General features: G+C 42.8%; 2 protein-coding genes and 1 non-coding gene across 3 annotated transcripts; 2 read left to right on the plus strand and 1 right to left on the minus strand.

The window, feature by feature from the left end:
• Positions 1–1,486: 1,486 nt before the first annotated feature.
• On the plus strand, positions 1,487–2,588 carry LOC100952969 (olfactory receptor 51D1). Its single transcript, XM_003780952.2, has one exon. The coding sequence runs from the start codon at positions 1,506–1,508 to the stop codon at positions 2,520–2,522; it is 1,017 nt and encodes a 338-aa protein (XP_003781000.1). The 5' UTR covers positions 1,487–1,505; the 3' UTR covers positions 2,523–2,588.
• A 3,186-nt stretch (positions 2,589–5,774) lies between these two features.
• On the plus strand, positions 5,775–16,707 carry LOC100953907 (olfactory receptor 51E1). Its single transcript, XM_003780955.2, has 2 exons — positions 5,775–5,878; positions 15,616–16,707. Exon 2 carries the CDS (start codon positions 15,658–15,660, stop codon positions 16,609–16,611), a length of 954 nt encoding a protein of 317 aa, XP_003781003.1. The 5' UTR covers positions 5,775–5,878; positions 15,616–15,657; the 3' UTR covers positions 16,612–16,707.
• Positions 9,227–9,332, minus strand: LOC111724464. The gene has a single exon (XR_002772766.1). It is a non-coding gene; the product is annotated as a U6 spliceosomal RNA (small nuclear RNA).
• Positions 16,708–21,353: the final 4,646 nt, after the last annotated feature.

Raw genomic sequence — 21,353 nt, forward strand, 5'->3', positions numbered from 1 at the left:
CTCTGGGACTCTTACCTGCAATTTGCTCAACAGAAACCTGACATGTCCAGTTTTGCTTTTCAGATGGCAGTGATGTGGAAGGTGGATTGGAATAGACTGGATTAGGATGGAGGGAGGCAAATTGGAAGGCTTTTTTTTTTTTTTTTTTTCAGTTTTTGGCCGGGGCTGCGTTTGAACCTGCCACCTGTTGCATATGGGGCCGGCACCCTACTCCTGGGCGTCACCCAGGAAGGCTCTTTTTATAAGCTGGGTAGAGTGGGTGATATAATGAAGTTGGGAGAGGAAGGGTGTGTCACATGAGAGAAAAAAAATCCTAATCAATTAATTGAAAGAGCAGAATCACATGGGTGGGGGGAAGAGGGGGAAAAGTTGAGCTGAGACCAGCTGCCCTGACTTGGAGAACATGGGCACTGGGTGGCAGCATTCTCTGAGACCAAGGGCAGAGCAAAGAACAGGCTTGGAAAGAGCCCTGTTTTGGGGGGGATGAGTGAGGCTCTCTAGGTGGAAGTATCAAGGGGGCAGAGGCTCAGCACAGTGGGATCTGCATAGAGAAAGTGGAGTGTGGGGTGCTGTGTGGTCACCAGACAGAGACGGCGGAGGAAGGAGTGTGCCTGTGGTTGCTGGAGAGGGATGGCAGCACAGACTGATTTTCTTTTCATGTCTCAGCTGCATCTGTTTTCCATGTCACCCTCCTGGCAAGCACAATCTGGGACTCTTACATGGTCCTTGAGAAAGCCTGGTGGCAAATTCCATTCTGTTCTTTGTTAGGGGTGGGAAATGACAGACCCTCTTCATCCCTACCTCCTAGAGAATAGCTTTCTCCAGATTTCTTCAATTAAAAAATAAGCTACCTATTCAGAAGGGATTTAATGTTTTTAAAGCAGATTTCTAGGCCACTCCTTTCAAAATTCTAATTCTCTGGACCTGGAGTAAGATCCAGGTGATTGCTGCCTTTAACTACACAGATCATACTGTCAGAAAAATTTGAGAAATGCCACTCAGGCTCAACACAAACTTCTTTCTTGAAAGCCAGTACTGGACTGTGTTCCTGCTTCCTGTCCTAAATCAGATTATAGTAGATCTATGAAGAAACCATAGACCAAACCTCTAACTATAAATCTAAACCTACTCTAACCCCAACATATACCAGAAGAGCAGTGACCAGTGTGGGTAGTTCTGTGCAATCTTGTCTACTCTTGTGAAGTGGCCAAGAGCAGTGCCCTGGTCAGCAACATCAGCTCTGAAAATGAACGACTGTTTCACATGTGTTATGAGTGGCCTTCAAACACTGAGATTAATGGGGCAGTAATGAAATCTGCTGGTGCAGTGCTGGGGTCTTGAGAGGCTCAGGGAAAGGCTCAGGATATCCAGAGTGTGGTATATGAGAAGAATCAGATCAGAGAGAGACTAGGGTACAGAGGTATGAGAAGTAAGTCTATTTGGTACCATTGGTACTCTGATGCTTTTTCTTTATAGGTCTTTTCTTTCTCCTGCCCCACAGCCAAATGATGTCTCTACTTTTCCCTTTCCTAGGGCCTGGATTCGAAATGCAGAAGCCTCAGATCTTGATCTCTGCCATGGCCACTCCAAATAGAACTCTGGTCCACCCAGCATACTTCCTTCTGGTGGGCATCCCTGGGCTGGGGGCTGACATACACTTTTGGCTGGCTTTCCCTCTGTGTTTTATGTATGCCTTGGCCACCCTGGGCAACCTGGCCATTGTCCTCATCATTCGTGTGGAAAGGCGCCTGCATGAGCCCATGTACCTCTTTCTAGCCATGCTTTCCACCATTGACCTAGTCCTTTCCTCTGCTACCATGCCTAGGATGGCTAGCCTTTTCCTGATGGGCATCCAGGAGATTGAGTTCAACATTTGCCTGGCTCAGATGTTCCTTATCCATGCTCTGTCAGCCATGGAGTCAGCTGTCCTGCTGGCCATGGCTTTTGATCGCTTCATGGCTATCTGCCACCCATTGCGCTATGCATCTGTGCTTACAGGGCCTTCTGTGGCCAAGATTGGCCTGGGGGCCCTGGCCAGGGGGTTTGTATTCTTCTTCCCACTGCCCTTCATCTTGAAGAGGTTGTCATACTGCCGAACAAATACTGTCACACACTCCTTCTGTCTGCACCAAGATATTATGAAGCTGTCCTGTACTGACACCACAGTCAATGTGGTTTATGGACTCTTCATCATCCTCTCAGTCATGGGTGTGGACTCCCTCTTCATTGGCTTCTCTTACATCCTCATTCTGAGGGCTGTGTTGGAGCTGTCCTCACTGGGTGCAGCACTCAAGGCTTTCAACACCTGCATCTCCCATCTCTGTGCTGTCCTGGTCTTTTATGTGCCCCTCATTGGGCTGTCCGTGGTACACAGGCTGGGTGGTCCCACCTCCCTGATCCATGTAGTTATGGCTAATATCTACCTGCTTCTGCCACCCGTGGTTAACCCCATTGTCTATGGAGCCAAGACCAAGGAGATCCGTTCAAGGGTCTTGCGTATATTTTCACAAGGTGGCAGGTAAGAAGGCCATCTACCTCAGTGTCTTCAATTCTTTCTAAGATGGGAGGATTAGTATCCTATTAATTGACTTAGTAATTGGACCATGAACCCACTGGACTATCTATTATCTAAAGAGATATTGCATTTTGTCTCTAGTAATGTGTCAATATGGAAGGACTTGTGACCCTGCCTGGAAAGAGCATCCTAGAGGATAACTGCCTTAATCTCTGTGCTATTGTGGGCCTGCCTTCACCCTCTCTCCTAACTACAAAATACACATGGTGTTGACATGGGAAGGCTATAAATCTCACACATTGTGATTCATTCCAGCCTTGAAGAATAATTTTAATTATTCTTGCCCCAAGTCACATGAATCTGTGTTCTCCATACCCTGGAATGGTTACCCAGTTATAATTAGGGGTTAATAAAGGGATAGTAACTGGGGAGAGAGGAGGGAGCAAATATGAAGTGTTTAAGTGTCTGTGTGCATGTGGGTGTATATATGTGAAACTCTCAGTGTGCATCTGTGCAGTTCTATGGAGGCTATTTGTCCCTAAGGACACTGTGAATTCTGGTTGTAGGTGTGAGTATGTAGGTATGTTTATGTGGACAGAACTTGTGCTTTTTAGCGTGTATGTGTGAGAGAGAACGAGAGCAAGTACACACAGAATATGTGCCCATGTGGCTCAGTGAGCGTGAGCTGTGTCCTGGCATGTGTATGTTTTGTGAGTAATATCCCCGATTGGATGTGTCCAGATGGTTTCTGTTAGTTGCTCTGTGATGTGGGTCCATGTAAGAATGCTGGTGTCTGTACCTGGATGGTGGGCAACATCTCTCTGGGAATGTGATGAGAATGCTGCTACTACCTTTTCTTCTTATTTGTAACATGTAGGCCAATGTTTTTCAACTTTTCTTTTTTTAATCTCATGGAACACTTGAACCTATAGTTAAACTTTTGCGACACACTTACGTTATGTTGATCAAAAAAAGAGTAAAGAAAAGAACAAACCTACTATGGTTTGAATGTCTTTCAAAAATAATTGAATTAATGATCTTTAAAAATTTTTGCGGCATGCCTAAGATCCTCTCATAGTGCCGCAGCACAAAGGTTGGAAATCACTGATGTAGGCTGTGCTGTGTGCGCCTGTGGAAAGTGCAGTATTGGGATGTTTGTGACTTTCAGCATACATGACATTTGTCTGTGCTCATACATGGATTGTGCATGGTATTTATGAGAAGAAATCCTTTTGTGCGGTATATGTATTTCCAGTTACATGTAAGTGGAAGGTGATGTCCAAATTGTGAGTGTGTGTGGTGGGGTGGGGCACACTGTGATGACTGTATTTGGGTGCCTATGTCTGGTGCATATGGTTTAGGGCAAATTTCCTTTGTGTATTGGGCATGGATTATGTGGTACAGCAGTGAGTACGGCATCTGTATTCCTCAGCATTGATCAATGTGTGGTGTCTGTGTGTGTCTGGGGGTGGAGGTAGGTGATTGAAGACGTCTGGCTATGAGTAGCAGAAATAATTTCCAAAGTTGAGAGACAAGACCCTAAAAGGCTCAGCTTCTCTTGGCTCAGCCCAGGGTTATGACTTAGTCTCTGGACTAAGGAAGAGGAAAGGTGCTTCCTCTTTCCACCCTCTCACAGGCCAGACCATGCCTTCATCCCCACCAAAAGGATTTCAAGTATCTTTAACCTCATTTTTTAAAATTTATTTTTATTTTTTATTTGTTTTTTTTCTTTGCTAAATCTTAACTGTGTAAGATTCTTGGCTCCCTCTTCATGCCTTCCTTGCCTTGTTTGCCTGCGGCATTGGCCTCCCAACCCCTGCCTTCTGGCCTTGATAGCAGATCACAGCCTCTTTCTTTACCTTCCTTCTTTGTCTTGTGGATGTGTCAAACATATACTATGAAAGGCCTCCATTGGAGGGAGTTCTGCTAATCTTGGGGGAGCAGGGTAGAGGGGGACTTAGCCAGCCCTCCCTGTGCTCCAGCATGGAAACTCGCTGAAGGCAGCAAGCTGGTAAACCTACAGACGTCACCTTGTGCACCTAGTCTCATGTCACACTGCCCTTTAGTGCCTGATGTCCAATGTCTTGCAAACCGTAGTTTTATGTGCATTGTCTCCTTTACCCCTATTAGGTGGTCATTGCTTCCTGTTACTTCATCTTGGAGAGAAGTAGAAATCTCTTGGGTATTTTCTGAAGTCCTTGCATCATCCCAGTCTATGGGAAGTTAATAGAAGCAGCAAAGATAGCTGTAGGGTGATGACATCAAGTGTCAGGCCACAGGTTCTGCAGGCACCAGAAGTTCTCATACTCAATAATTTTTATGTGGTCTGAATTAGAATAGTCTGATTTTTCATTGATTTTTTTTATTCTTGAGTTAACATGCCTATGTTATGAATTTTAAACTTATGGTTCTAAAACTGGTCAATAAACAATGAGAAGAAACCAACTAAAAATTGTGCTATTCTATTTATTGACATAGTTTTAACTTGAATATAAGGGATTCAGTTTCACATTCAAATTGTTCTCTAACTTTCTAAAATGTTCTCTTACTATTTTTGCCCTGAAGAGAGAAACCAGATGGCACAGGTCTTATATGGTTGGTGTTGGTAGGAGAGGGTTAAAGAAACGACATCCTCTGTCCCGAGCCAGAAGTTCTGTAACCCAAGGCTGGGGAGTGGAAAGCAGAGGCACTGTCCCCAGGGACCTAGACTCAGGAACCAGAGCCTGGGAGAGAAAGGGAGGGAGCCCAGGGGCAGTGGGGAAGGGAAGATGGGCCCACTGGGTTCCAGATTCAACAAGGAGCTAGACAGGGTCCACCATGGGACAGAAGGCAGGAGAGAAAAAAGGACACTTCAGAATGAAAATGGCTGACGCTTAATTGTAGAGTCCTCCTGCAAGCATACTTCGTCTATCCTCTGGCCTCCAAGAAACTTGGAGAAAGAGCTTCACAAAAACCATGGCCACACACACGAGTTTCTTCGAGCCTTTTCTTACTCATTTCTCCTGTCTAACTTTGTATCAGGAGCCAGCATAAGTGTCCCTGCTGGCACAGGCCCATTGCAAAGGACTCTAGAAACCTCTGCCCACTTCCCCTCCTCCTCACACCCCTAGACACATCCTCCCAGGATACAGGAACCAAAGGGGAAGCCCAAACCTCAGTGGGCTAGTGGGGGGCAGCTGCTAGCGTACCCTCTGGACAGCATTCTGCCCTCCAGCAGGGAGAAGCAGAAAGAGGGAGGAGGTAAGGCCCAGAATAAACAGGAGGAGGTGGAGTCTGAGAGGCAGGACTTCAGTGAAGCTTGCCAGACCTCTTCAGGAGGAGTGCTGGACGAAACGGGCCCCACGTTCCTTCAGCACAGCTGAGGTGAGTACAGGAGGCCTGGGGCACGCCCAGGTGTGTGGGTTTCCTGTGGTGAGGTATTTCCCATTAGACCTACTGAGGGGCTGAGAAACCAGACTGAACAACTGTACAACCAGAAGTGTGAGAGAAGGTCAAGGAAGCCCCTGACTCAAAGGATAGGCAGCCTTAGCAATTTCTATGAAGGTGTTAGAACTTGCCTAAGGATAATATTCAAGCAGTGGCCAGTTTACTGGGCCCCCGTCTAGAGACTGGCAGGGGCTGGGGTGAATGAATGTGAACAGGGTCTGACAACAGACTCAGTTGGGGTTAGATTGGGGCTGCACTGGGGTTGGGCAGGGGTTTGGTGTGTGAACAGGGCCAGTATCCAGGTTGTCAGTGTGGTTGAAGTTTAATCTGTCACTGGGGGTCTGGTAATGGCTGCGTTGAGGTGGGAGCCCTCAGTGGGATTGGGGTCATTCTATACAGTACATCAGTACCCAGGTCTTTGTGTGGCTGAGATTAGGGCTTTGTAACCTTCCCAATGGTCTGGTCTTGGCTCATCTGTGCCCAGAATCAGGATTCAGTTTTCAGCTCTTTTAAAGAGTGGATTAGTGTCCCCGGCACACCCTCCCCTGCCTTGTTTGCCCTAGCACATGGAGCTACTTGTAGCTCTCCAAACAAGGTTTGTTCTTATTATTTCTCTGGGACTTTGCATTTGCTGAACATAATTTTAAAAACAAATAGCAAGTTTGTTGCTTAAATTCTCCCGAGTCACTTAGAATTAAAGCGAAAGTATTTGCCATGTCCTGCCATCCCCTGTTACTTGATCTGGTCTCGCCCTCCAGGCCTCTTCATGCTCTCGGTGCTCCAGCCACTTTGACCTGCTTTCTGTTCCATGAGTGCCCCAGACTCATTCTTGCCTGAAGACCTTTTCCCCGCCTGTCTCCTGTGCCTGGGAGGCTCTTTTCTTAGATCTTCGAAAGGTTGGCAATTTCACTTCTCATAGCTCATATGTCACGTCCTCAGAGGGGTTTCTCGGATCCTATCTCACATATGGGTGCCCAGCACCCATCTTCCTCTATCCTATCACTCTTTCTTATCTTTTGTACACTTACCTGTACCTGACGTTTTCTTGCTTATTTATTTCTTTTACTTTTTGGTGGTGTCCTCCTAGAACATGAGATCCATGAGAGCAGTGATCTTGTTTGTCTTATGTACTATTTGATCTCCAGTTTTGACACTCAGTAAATTTTTGTTGTCTAACTCAATGCTGCTGTGAACCAGTTCCCCATTGGCTTGGTTAACTGCGGCTGGTTCCACAAGTTGTCAGAAGTTACCTCCACAGGATAGCCCTCTGAGCCTACAAAGCTTGGTGAGCTGTTCCTGCCTTTGGTTTCATGGCTCTTGTGCTTACTCTCATCCTGGCACTCATCACAGTGTGCTGTGATATCTCTGTGTTTGTCTAGTTTCTCCCTGCCCTGGGAGGGCTGGGACCATGCCTTCCTTACCCTGTGCCTCAGTGTCTCCAGTGTTCAGCACAGAGTCGATCAATCAGTAGCTGATGAGGAAATGAGTGCACTGGTAAAAGTCCCACATCAGACACTTCCCCAGCCAGAGTAGCCCCTAAGGGCACTGATACCTAAGTCCAGCTTTGCAGCTCTGTAACCACTTATGTGGTCCTACTCGGGAAATAGAGGACTAGGGACTTGGACCCTAGGGACTCTGATTTTAGGGGGCCAGGCTAACTTGAGTGATTAGGGTGGGGTGGGGCCTCACTTTGCTTTTTTTGAGTTTTGTGGCCAACGCCTTGCAAGAGTTCATCTGCTTTATCAAATCCAAGCAAGGTACAGGGGACTGCAGATGCAGATAATTTGGGTGGATGTGATTCTCACAGAGCCCTAGGGAAAGGGCTCTCTCTCTGAGAATCAAATGAGAAGCTCACACAGTTCTGGCCAGCTACAGTATTGCCCCTGAGGTCTACTTACTCTCTGGGCCAGGGAATAGGAGCCAGAGGCTCCCAGGTATGTCTGGGGTTCCTTCCAAAGATAATTTCTTCCAAATGTTCTTAAATGCTGACAGTAGCCTAATAGGCCCCAACTCCATTGCTCTGGGCATGGGACATTCTGTGTATTTAGCCTACCTAGTGACAGTGATCACAAATCCCCTCCTTGTTCTCTTTCCACATTGAACCTAAGTGGGAAGAGCTGGTCAGGTATCTTGAGTTGTAGAGGAGTCCTGGACTCTTGGGTCCTCAATTTTGGATTCCTTGGAGATTAGCACTGAAATGGTTCTTACAAAGCACCAGTCCACTATTAAGGAGCCTTGCATATTGGAAAGCAATGGATTTGGCACTAAGGTCTCTAAACCTCAACATCCTTATCTGTTAAATGGGATTAATAATACCTACTTGACACAAGTTGACAAGAGGCTCTAGTTAGATAAGAAGGAAGTATTTGATAGAGGATAAAGTTTTTAAATCTCTATTGTGGGGCCTGCCCATGTCACAGACAGGGCATTTGGGGCTGGAAGAGGAGACAGGTGCCTCATGTCCCTATTTGGTGAGTCCTTTTTGCTGCCCTCTTGGTTTCCCTTCTAAGAGTTTACATGGGCCCAATGTCAGACTTACAAAGGCCATCTTCTACCTTACCTCTTGGGCAGATGTTATTAGTTTTCAGAAGGCTTAGCACAGTTAGAGGCAATCTAGAAAGTGTATAGGCCTTGGTGTTAGACAATCTAGATTAATCTGCTTTAGCAGTCAACTGTTAAACCCTGGGAGTATTATCTAAGTTCTTGGAGCCTCAGTTATCTCACCTGTAATATAAAGATGATATATAAAACTTCTACTATGGAGAGCTGTTCTCAGGTTAGAGATAATCTTTACACAGATGACACTGCATAATGTCTGGCATTCTGTAGACATTTAATAATTTATGTTCATAACATAAAAACAATAAAATCAGGGCTAAGAGTGACCTTATTGTCTGCTTGGGTCAGAAGAGGTAGGGCTAATAGCCTGTGGTCTACCTCCCTGCCTGCTTTTCTGTGGGTCTCTGAGAAGAAAAGAATTCAGAATTCTGGGGCAGAGTGTGAGTTGGTGATGGGGCTGAGCCGGCACAAGAAGACTGAGTCCTGAAGGCCTGGAGGAAGGAAAGGAGACTAAGGGCAGTGTCACAGTGGATTTCCACTCAGTAAGTTGAGGCTATTCTTCCCCATTTCTGAGAAATGGCTGAGTTTCATAGTTGTCCAAGAAACATTCCTGGGACTTGCTAAGATAATTCAACTTTTCAAGAGAAAATCTCAAGCATAGTGCTATTCCCTGGAGATCAGGGCAGTGTGTGGGCTTTCTTTCTTTCTTTTTTTTTTTTTTTTTAAATAAATATGGAATACTTCACGAATTTGCATGTCATTCTTGTAGAGGGGCCATGCTAATCTTCTCTGTGTTGTTCCAATTTTAGTATGTGTTGCCAAAGTGAGCACCGTGTGGGCTTTCTTAAAAAAAAATTTAAAAAAGCTTTCTTAGTTTATTTTTATTTGATTGTGTTTTACTTTCAAAATAGAGTTGATTGAGTTCCTACTTCCTCCACAGCTCCAAATCATCTCTCTGAGTCCTAATTACTAATAGCTGCTCAGGCTTGAGGGCCACCTGGAAGTCATCTGGTTCCTCTGTCTAACTCTTGGAGGGCCTCTTAGAGATTTAGATGCTGTAGGGCTATCTGAAGGGTGGTGCTTGGGCTGGCTGCCCGGTCCCCTCTATCTTTCTTCATTTCTCTCCTGCTGCAGTCTTCTGAGGTCTAGCCTGATAGTTTACTCCCAGAAATAGCTGCCCATCTTATGCCACCTAGCCACCTTGCTTCCAGACTGGCTGACTCTTCCCCTTTTTGATTTCAGATACCTTGATATCAGAGCCCAGTCTTGCCATTGTGAAACACTGACTGCTAGTCAGCATGTGTGTGTATAAGTGTGTGCATAGAGGCCAAGTGATGATCCAGGTGACAAATTTTGGGAAATGAAGGTATTTGAAAATGTCATACTTTTTCAGAGGTTTTCTTCATTTTCTGTGGAAAAATGTGCTCTATGCATTCTGATTTAGTTTTTACAACTCCCATTGACATACCTTATCTCATATCATTTCTTAGCAGCATTATGAAGTTGTTATTATTTTCTGCATTCATTTAGAGCCAAGACTTGCATTTGAAGCCCCGGGATTGTGCTCACCACATCCCTCTACCTTCAGAGGCAATAGAATTGCTTATGCCCATAACTGGCTCTTTCCTGTATGTTTCAAAAGGCAGCACATTTTCATCCCAGGGATCACTTGCTCTATCATGTTGGGTTTCTGTAAAATTTCTAGATGGATTCTGGCCCTCTGGAGTACCAGAATCTTCTTACTGATGTCTCCAGGTGAAGGATCCTAGTATTCCCTGCTCTCAGGCCCAAACTGTGCTCCATGTCCATTTTGCACTTATTGGGACCAAGACTTTGCAGGTGCCCTTTTTTCTGTGTATCTTCTCATGCCCTTTGGCTCCCTGGGTAAGAAAAGGCTTTCTACTTGAGTCTAAAGATTCTTGTTCTGAAACTGAGATCACTATCCACTGAACTTATATTCTTTCATCCTTCATAAAAATCTCTATAGTTCAGATAACTGTCAGTCCTACCTACCCCCTTGGCTTTGTTACCTTCAGTAGAAACCTACTGAGGGATACTTCCATTGTCAAAACTCATTTTTATCTTCCACAAACCTTAACTAAACACTAATTAATAAATATAGTAGTGTCCCTGGCATTAAAGAGCTCATATTTCAGGGAAAAATAAATATAGCAGTAACTGTTATGGTTATAATTATCAGGAGAGTAAGTGCATAAAAAGAGACCTAAATAAAGTTCTTTGGGAGCACAGAGCAGCAAACATTTAATTATACCCAGGGGAAAGAGGCTTCAGAAAAGTAGCTTACAGGAGACAGTAAGCCAGGACATGAAAAATGAGCATGAGATGTCAAGAAAGGAGATTTGGAAGGGAAGTTTTTCTTGACAAAGGTATGAGAAGTTAAAAAAAAATAAGAAGTATATAGAATCGTGGGAATCATTACAATATTTATGAAATAGCGCATGTTTCCATGTTTCTGGATGACAGGGGGTCATGGTGAGGGGTGATGAGGGCCAGATGCTAAAAGACAGATCTTTAGCTACATCCTGAGAGGGTTAGTCTTATTCTAGAATCAATTTTAAGTTTCAAGGGTATTCTTCTAAAACAGTAGGTGGTAACCTGATTTCAACCAGTTAGATTCTTAGGATGGTAAGGATGAGGAAAGTTACATTAGAGGCACAGCCGTCAGGGTCAGAGGACCTCAGTTATGAGGCTGTTCTGGTCACTGTAACAGAAAAAGAAATACTGGAGGAAAATGATTAAGAGCAACAGATGTAGTTTTTTGTATACTTAGTATGTGGGGGGTATTGTGTTAAGTGCTTAACATTTATCATCTCATTTAGTCCTCACATCAACCCATGTTAGGCAGGGGCTATTATGACCATTTTAAAGATGAAGAAACTGATGATGAGAAAGGTCAGATGATTTGCCTCAGATCACACAGCTCATGAGGTTGGGATTTCAAAGCAGGATGGAATGCAGAGTCACACTCTATGCAACTGTACAAGGCTGCCTGTGGAAGAGCTCATTTTTAGAATAAAAAATAAATAAAAGGATTGATGTACTTGAGAGACAATTAAGTAGACTCTTGTAGTAGGAATCTAGAATTATGAATATGGGTTACAAAAGAGAATTCAGAGCTCACTAAATAGACTTGAGAACCAATAGTTTATACATGAAAGAACTGATTTACTGAAAGGAATGAGATGGTCAGGGAACAAAGGATGGAATAATAAGAGCACTGAAGGCTTGGTGCCGGTGGCTCAAGTGGCTAAGGTGCCAGCCACATATACCTAAGGTGGCAGGTTCGAATCCAGCCTGGGCCCACCAAACAACAATGATGGCTGCAACCAAAAAATAGCTGGGTCAAGTTGTGGCAGCGCCTGTAGTCCCAGCTACTTGGGAGGTGGAGGCAGGAGACTCGCTTGAGCCCAGGAGTTGGAGGTTGCTGTGAGCTGTGATGTCACAGCACTCTACCCAGGGAGACAGTTTGAGGCTCTGTCTCAAAAAGAAAAAAAAAGAAGAGCACTGAAGATAAAAATTCTGGAGAACATTATTATTTAAGGGTATGTTTAAGAGTCAAGGAGAAGAAGGTGGGGCTCCAGAAAGGAGACCAAGGACTAGTGATCATAGAGAAATAAGGAAGAGCAGAACAGAGAGGGAGGAGTTTTAAGCAGAAGGGGACTGCTCAGAATGCCCCATGCTATAGGGAAGCTATAGAAGAGTGAAGGGACATTGATGACTTGGGCCTCTGTGCCTGGATTCTAGGTTAAATATGGTTCCTTGGCCTTAAACCTTCTCCCTCCAGCAGATTGAATTAAACTCTGCTATCATTTGTTCTAAAGTGTTTTCCTGCTGAACTCTCTCTGGTCTGTGGACAGCTCAATTATGGAACCAATGCTACTCATTGGCACAACCTAAGTCCAGTGAATGGTCTATACCCCCTTATGCTGAAAATGAGTTTGCCTCACGCTCAACTGCTCCCTGGAAACCCATGAATGAGGCCCCTGTCCCAGCTCTCAGGCTCTGAATCTATTTGAAAACTACAAAGGTAATCAAATAATCTGATGAATACAGGTCAACTATTCATTGTCTAAAAGTCAGACTTCTGAAATGATCCATTATCTAAAGGTCTTTGAGTGCCAATATGATGCTCAAAGGAAATGCTCACTAGAGAATTTCAACTTTTAGATTTTTGGATTCGGGATTCTGTATTGGGAAAGTACAGTGCAAATATTTCAAACCCCAAGAAAAATGTGAAATTAGAAATGCTTGTACTCCCAAACATCCCAAATAAGGGATACTCAACCTGTGGTATGAGCATATGAAAATTTGTGGATAGAAGAGAAGAACGGAGTTAGTTAATTCCTAACAGAGAGCTACAATCTAAGGTCACTCAAGTCTGACATTTTCCACCTCAGCAATATCTCCTCATATATTACCTGTATAGCCACATTCAGTACATATTCAGCCTGAACACTGCTATAGGACTGATTAATTCTCGGTGCTTCTAATGTCACCATCACTCAGAGTTAGTGTTCAATCATGATAATCCTACTCTCTTCAGCTGGATAGTTCTCCTAGAAGCAGATCCTGATATGGGGACTCTTTTCCAAAAGATGGTATTGAGGGAATACCGTCATGAGAAGAAGAGGGAGGGAAGCTGGCTAGGGCAGGACACAAAAGCTAAGATAGGCTTTTGGTCTCAGCTGGAGCCCCTGAGAAGTTATGAAACAAAAATTCTACCATAGTGTTGTTTCCTCCAGAAGTAAGGGGGGGGGTGACCTTTGTACCTTCATGTCAGGCAGTCACTGACTTCTAGATGTACCTTATAGGGGCATAGTGTAGCCTCCTAGGTGAGGTGCCTCCCATTTCACTGAGGGGCATGCTCTGGAGAAAGATGAAGCTGTGAGTTCCTAGCATTCAACACTCACCATGGGTGGGAGATAAGTGTATTAGCTTTGTGAACAGGTATTCTTGGTAGAATACCAATGGCATTAGGCACTGTTCCTTTTCTTTTTTTTTCTTTTTCTTTTTGACACAGAGTCTCAAGCTGTTGCCCTGGGTAGGTAGAATGCTGTGGTGTCACAGCTCATGGCAACCTCAAACTCTTGGGCTTAAGCGATCTTCTTGCCTCAGCCTCCCAAGTAGTTGGGACTATAGGAACCCACCACAATACCTGGCTAGCTTTTTTGTTGTTGTGGCAGTTGTCATTGTTGTTTTAGCTGGCCCAGGCCAGGTTTGAACCCAGTATCCTTGGTATATGTGGCCAGTGCCCTACCCACTGAGCTATGGGTGCTGTCAGCCACTTTTCCTTTTTTATTTTTTTATTTGTTTTTACTTTTTTTTATTGTTGGAGATTCATTGAGGGTACAAGAAACCAGGTTACACTGATCGCATTTGTTAGGTAAAGTCCCTCTTACAATTGTGTCTTGCCCCCAAGAGATGTGTCACACACCAAGACACCACCCCTCTCCCTCCTTCTTTCTCGCTCTGCTCTCCTCTTCCCCCACCCCCACCATGTCATTGTCATTGATTGTCCTCATATCAAAATTGAGTACACAGGATTCATGCTTCTCCATTCTTGTGATGCTTTACTAAGAATAATGTGTTCCACTTCCATCCAGGTTAATACAAAGGCTGTAAAGTCTCCATTTTTTTAATGGCTGAATAGTATGCCATGGTGTACATATACCACACCTTGCTAATCCATTCCTGGGTTGGTGGGCATTTAGTCCCTTTCCACATTTTGGCGATTGTAGTTGAGCTGCAATAAACAGTGTACTGCAAGTATCCTTATGATAAAAGGATTTTTTTTTTTCATTCTGAGTAGATGTCAAATGGGATGTCTAGCTTGAGTTCTTTGAGGTTCTCCATACTTCCTTCCAAAAAGGTTGTATTAGTTTGCAGTCCCACCAGCAGTGTAAAAGTGTTCCCTTCTCTCCACATCCATGCCAGAATCTGCAGTTTTGAGATTTTGTGATGTGGGCCATTCTTGCTGGGGTTAGATGATATCTCAGGGTGGTTTTGATTTGCATTTCTTTAATAATTAGGGATGATGAGCATTTTTTCATATGTTTCCTAGCCATTCATCTGTCTTCTTTAGAGAAGGTTCTATTCATGTCTCTTATTCATTGATATATGGGATTATTGGCTTTTTTCATGTGGATTAACTGGAGTTCTCTATAGATCCTAGTTATGAAGTTTTTGTCTGATTCAAAATATGAAAATATCCTTTCCCATTGTGTAGGTTGTCTATTTGCTTTGATTGTTGTGTTCTTAGCTGTACAGAAGCTTTTCAGTTTAATTAAGTCCCATTTGTTTATTTTTGTTCTTGTTGCAATTGCCACAGCAGTCTCCTTCGTGAACTCTTTCCCAAGGCCAATATCTTCTAGTGTTTTTTCTTATGCTTTCTTTGAAAATTTTTAGAAGTCTGGACAAGTGTAAAACTATAGACAGGCACTTAGGAAAGAGTGAAATACAGAGTTAGAGTTTAGGATGAGGTGAGTGTTGTGTTTTATTGTATTGGGTTTTATCATAATAAAATAGGTGCTATTAAGTTCTAGATTAAGGTTGAAATAACTATTAAACTTAAATCTTAGGCTAATGTTCAAGTAAGGGCTAATACTAAAGTTGGGAGGATCATTAGATTAGTGACGAGGTTTAAATGTTAATCTGTTACTATTAGTATGGCTACATTTGGACTGGAATTAATCTTAGAGATAGTCTTATCATATGCTGAGATTCACAGTTTATATTAAGCAAAAGAGAGAAAAAGGATAGCTAGGGGAGAGGGAGTGATGACATATTTTTGTCATCTAAGACTGATATATACTCAGCCTTAAAAAAAAAAACTAAATGATTTAAAATAGACTTTAAAATTTTTATCTTAGTGTTTCACTTGCTCTCAGGATTTACTGTACTGATGGGGTTAGTAAATGGAACTGTGTGAATTTGCCGATGATCCTTGAGTTGTGGTTAGCATGAATTTAGAACAGAATCAGAATTTAAATGGCAATGGAATGGGAGTTTGGGTTTGAGAATATGACATTGGGATGGAGCAAGTTGTGGTATTGGGATTCTGGAAGATCTGATAATGGCTTATCTTTGCATTACAGGCTCTACCTGTCTGGCAGTGGTGATCACTCACCTTTATCACTATGGTGAGCCCCAACAGCAATGGATCCAGTGCCACATATTTCATCCTGATAGGCCTCCCAGGCTTGGAAGAAGCTCAGTTCTGGTTGGCCTTTCCATTATGTTCCCTCTACCTTATTGCTGTGCTAGGTAACTTGACCATCATCTACATCGTATGGACTGAGCACAGTCTACACGAGCCCATGTATATCTTTCTTTGCATGCTTTCAGGCCTTGACATTCTCATCTCCACCTCATCCATGCCCAAAATGATGGCCATTTTCTGGTTCAATTCTACTACCATCCAGTTTGATGCTTGTCTGCTACAGATGTTTGCCATCCACTCCTTATCTGGCATGGAGTCCACAGTGCTCCTTGCTATGGCCTTTGACCGCTATGTGGCCATCTGCCACCCACTACGTCATGCTACTGTGCTCACGTTGCCTCGTGTCACCAAGATTGGCATTGCTGCTGTGCTACGGGGAGCTGCACTGATGGCACCCTTGCCTATCTTCATCAAGCAATTGCCCTTCTGCAGCTCTATTACCCTTTCCCATTCCTACTGCTTACACCAAGATGTCATGAAGCTGGCCTGCGCTGACAACCGTGTCAATGTCATCTATGGCCTCATTGTCATCATCGCTGCCATTGGGCTGGACTCACTTCTCATCTCCTTCTCATATCTGCTTATCCTTAAGACTGTGTTGGGCTTGACACGTGAAGACCAAGCCAAGGCGTTTGGCACTTGTGTCTCTCATGTGTGTGCTGTTTTTATATTCTATGTTCCTTTCATTGGATTATCTATGGTGCACCGTTTTAGCAAGCGGCGTGACTCCCTCCTGCCCATCATCATGGCCAACATCTATCTGCTTGTCCCTCCTGTGCTCAACCCTATTGTCTATGGAGTGAAGACAAAGGAGATCAGGCAGCGCATCCTGCGTCTTTTCCATGTGGCCACACACACTTCAGATCCCTAAGTGTCAGTGTGATCAAACCTCTTTTCCATGCAAAATCTTCTGATTCAGAATTTAATACCAACATTTTGGAAGACAGTATTAAGAGAAAAAAATCTCATGTAATAAAGATATAATTCAGCTACTTCAAAGGTGAATCTGGTTTGGGAATTTCCATGTGGAAAGTGATGGCAGGATTATATATTTCCAATCTCAACTTTCAAATATTTTCCTTTGGTTTATCTTTATATGTAATTATTAATACCCTGAGTTGGTTGTGGTTAGGGGATTACCATCCATTATAAATCTAAACTGATTCTACTGATGTTCTACAGCATTATGAGATAAGGATGGTACATTTAAAGGACATTTACCAGAAGGCTTAAGCATTTAAGAAAAATAAAGGTAAAAGAAAAATAAACACCAGGATACAATAAAATGAGATAATCTGTCCTACTTCCTCTTCAGAACACCCAAGCATATTGGATCTCAGGAAAAGAGATGTACCCAGATTACCTCCTTCAACATAACCTCTACAGAGACAAAATAATTTCTTTTCTTCTGGACTAGCCCCCAAAGGGAAGATTGGAAAGACTAATCAGACTTAGCCTTGAAAAGACTACATTTGCCTGTATTAGTGATAGATTACATACTCCATTCTGAGAGTTTTCATAGCATATAGGCACTCTCTTTCCCTATTTAATTTTCGATAAACCTTTTGATTTAGGCAGGGATGTTATTAATACCAATGGAGAAATTGATGTTCAGTGGAGATCAGTAAATTACATGAGGTCACACAAGGTCAAAAAAAAAATGCCCAATCCCATATTGTGTGAAAGAACTGTCAGAGAGATCATTAGGATAGTGAATTAGGCATTTACAGAATCTTGTACTTTCTAGAAAAGATATTTAACTTCTTATCACTCATCTAATGTTGTATTTAGGAGTTTCCTGATACCGAATTTCTGGCTTTAATCCCAGGAGCTCTTACTCATTGTCCTGGTCCAGTTGCCATAGCAACTGTGTAGCGGAAACAAGAGCGTGGTTTGGGAGTTACCAAACAGTGGCTTATTTGGGAAATTGTGTGATTAGCAGAGGAATCACTGAGACATCTGAGAGATACTTTTTGGAGAGATATAGTTGAGAACCTCCAGAATCTCATGGCAAAATGACAGAACTGACTACCACAGACCAAGGAGTTAACAGCAAGTGGCACCATGAGGCTAAGGAGTACCTTTGTGGCTGTCCGGGAAACAAGGCTAAGGGAAGGAAGGGACCACAAAAAGTGAAGAGAGTATATAAGTGGACACCACGTGTCCCCAGGGCTTACAGTTTTCCTGTAGGAGAAGCTCACAGCCTTGATAATTAGATATCAAGACCATAGGTGAGGGCAATAAAGGCTGCATCCCTGCCAGATCTACTTAGCATGGGGATGGCACCAGAGGGCCACCTGGGAGCCTTGCAAGACAGGCACAGCACTTCCAGAGGGAAGCAGAATAGGAAGTAGTGGGTGCAGCCACTGTAGGAGTGGAGTATGAGTGGACAGGGCAGGAATGAGGTCACTATGTCAGGGGATGCTAGTCAGACCCAAAGAGAAGTAGGTGAGTAGGAGAGGCAGGCAGCATAGTAGAGAGCATGACACATAGCCAGCCAGAATTTTCTGACCATAACTACCATCACAGAGGCCTGCCTTATAGAGAGGACACATAAGGGCAACGTATCTTACTTTTCATACTGAATCCAGAAGATGAGAACTGTGGGCGGTATGAAATCATCTATGCTCAGGTGAGTAGTGGCTAAAAGTACTAGGAGAATAAAGTAAGGTTGGTACAGGCTTTGGTCACTTTGAACTTTATGAAGGGTCAGCTGTTTGCTGGCATTGGGATCAAGATAAAGAGAATGAAAGAGAGAGGAAAACCTAATGTATTTCCTATGTAAAGCATCATATGATGACCTCAAAACAAAAATCTTGGAAACTCTAAAAATATAAAAGAGATGGAAAGAAAATAAAAATCTTTAATAAATGTGTCACATTAAAATATTAAAATAAACATGGTTAACATTTTGGTGTATATTCTTCCATATCTTTAAGATGTATTTGTGTGCATGATTTTGCATGGACATATGGATAAATGTGTGTATCTGTTTTATATTTGTAATCCTACTGAAGACGGATTTATTACCCACTGAAGAACAATAAACAGTTAAATCAGACAGACTTAGCTTAAAATTTTTCTAAGAATATAGTCATTCTAGATTTTAGAATGGATTTCAAGTCTATAATAGTGAATATGTCCTGGACATGATTTGACTCTGAATTACTTAACCATTTTTTGAATGCAAACACACAACACATCCCCCACCCTCGCCTTCCTTACGTTTCTCAACAAGTGCTAAATACCAGAAATAGCAGCAAAAGTATCGCAAGCATTTCCTAACTTCTAGACAACACCTCTGGCGATTTGCTTCATGAAGACTCACTGAGGTAGGTTCTCTAGAAGAACCTAGAGTTAAGAACCTGGTTGAAGAGCAGATGCAAACTCTTTTTTAAGGGATTTGGCTGGAAAGTTAGGAAATGTTCGAGACAAAGGTTTTCATTGCATGCCCTTCACACGAGCATCATTTTACCTTCCCCATTTCCTTTGTTTGGATCTTGCTGCCTCTGACCCTACCATCCGAGCTACTTGGACCTTAGGTGAGTCTTAGAGAAGTCTGAATAATATTTAATCTCAGTGTCTAAGTCACTTGCTAATTCTTTTAGGTTATATACTGAAATATGTCATTAACATGTCTTGTGCCTTCTATCATGACTACCAACTGTTAGGTCCAGATAGTCACCCCTTGCATGGACAATTGCCAGCCACAACCTTCACATTGGAATCCTTGCCTTGATTGTCTTTTCACCAGTCCTAAATCCCACATAGCCTGGAGGTGTATTTCCAAACACAACTCTCCTTCTTTTACTCCCTTGCTTAAAATCCATAGGAAGTCTTTTACTGCATCCTATAAACAGTTGGAATAACAGAATAACAGTTGTTTCCTCTTCCCTTTGTTCCTATTCCCATTCCATTTTTCCAGTATAGTATCTCTAATTTTTCTATACATGATACCATTCAGCTCTATAATACTTGCTGTTTCTCAGTGTTTTCCTGTACTTGTAAGCATATCACTCTACTTCCTTATATAAATTTCCCGATTCCATTTTTCTTTTAGTAACCCCTCATAAAATAAAGCCCTTTATGAATTGTCAGGCCCAAAAATGTATTCTTTCTTCTGTGCTCCAAGACCTCTTTGTGCAACTGAGACTGCTGAGTATTATCTACTCAAGCAAATAAACTATATTATATCATTTTTAAACTGAGATAAGACTTTCACATATATGGAGGGTCATCTTCTTTCACTGTGCCTGGCTTTCTTGAGATAGACCTGAGTTTGCCAAAGGGCCATATTTTACCACTGATTTAGGGTTTCAGAATGGATCCTCATTGCTTGTCTCTTAGACATAGTACAGTCAAAGTTCTTCCCTGGAATCTTGTAGCTTTTAACTTTAGATTTGATAGGAAGGTAGTGAAACTAAGGAAGAATCAGATTGTGGTCTCGCCCCTTCCCCTGATAAGGAAGCAAGGGAGTTATAGGGCTTTTCACTCTAAGGTGAAGGAAGAGGATATAGAGAATCTGGAGGAAATCTGAAGTGGGGCATAGAAGAGAGGGCAGTTGTCAGTAGTCAGACTTGAACATGGGAGCTGCCAGGCCAGGGAGTCTTTTGGAGAAATGAACATTCCTTTTTGGAGACATGGTCACAAGAAGAACTCATGCTGAAGCAAGTAACACCATATCACTGAGTCATTAGCCAGCATCACCTGATCAATGCATTTATTTTTCATGTATTCAATAAACATTTATGGAAAAAATCTTTTGATATAGGAAACCATGTTAGGAAAGCTATAGATTTGAAGAAGATTAAGACAGAGGACCTGACTTAGGAGAACCTTCAGGAATTGCATATTGTCTTAACATTACATACATGAGATCCTTGACCCTGAAGCATAGTTTTTAAAATTTCTGTCACTGAAGTTGTAGAAAAGAGTTAGCATGGATGGTGTCTGTGGCTCAGTGGACAGGGTGCTGGCCCCATATACTGAGGATGGTGGGTTCAAACCAGCACCGGCCAAACTGCAAACAAACAAACAAAAGAGCTGGTTGTTGTTGTGGTGGGTGCCGGTAGTCCCAACTACTCAGGAGACTGAGATAAGAGAATCGACTAAGCTCAGGAGTTGGAGGTTGCTGGGAGCTGTGATGCCACAACACTCTACCAAGGGTGACAAAGTGAGACTCTATCTCTAAAAAAAAAGAGTTAGCGTGAAAGAGAGCTAACTGTAGGCCACAAGTTCCAGCTTAGCTAGTATAAGAAATAGAGCTATTTTTCTTCCAAGTTCTTTCTCCAAGATTTTCCAAAGCCCTGACTTCCTTCCAAACTCATCTCCTCCTCTTTTTTTTTTTTTTCTCAAAACAAATATTTATTTACAGTTCTTTTGGCCTTAGGCTATATCGATTTGAAAGTCATTGTCAAATTGTTTTATAAAGTCACTTGACATGGTTTCTCTTTGATGGTTTCACACTTTACAGTTAAATTCATTGGTTTCACTTAGTTTTTAATTTTTTTTTATTGAATGGTAACTATGTACATTAATGCACTTCTGGGGTACAGTGTGGGGTTTTCACACACAATCCAAAACACTTCCATCAAACTGGTTAACATAGCCTTC

The sequence above is a fragment of the Otolemur garnettii genome, unplaced genomic scaffold (genome assembly GCF_000181295.1).
Source record: "Otolemur garnettii isolate 467f Iridium unplaced genomic scaffold, OtoGar3 scaffold00001, whole genome shotgun sequence".
Classification (NCBI taxonomy): domain Eukaryota; kingdom Metazoa; phylum Chordata; class Mammalia; order Primates; family Galagidae; genus Otolemur; species Otolemur garnettii.

Coding starts and splice junctions, on each gene's coding strand:
- LOC100952969 (XM_003780952.2), top strand. CDS start 1,506: ATGATGTCTCTACTTTTCCCTTTCCTAGGGCCTGGATTCGAAATGCAG.
- LOC100953907 (XM_003780955.2), top strand. CDS start 15,658: ATGGTGAGCCCCAACAGCAATGGATCCAGTGCCACATATTTCATCCTG.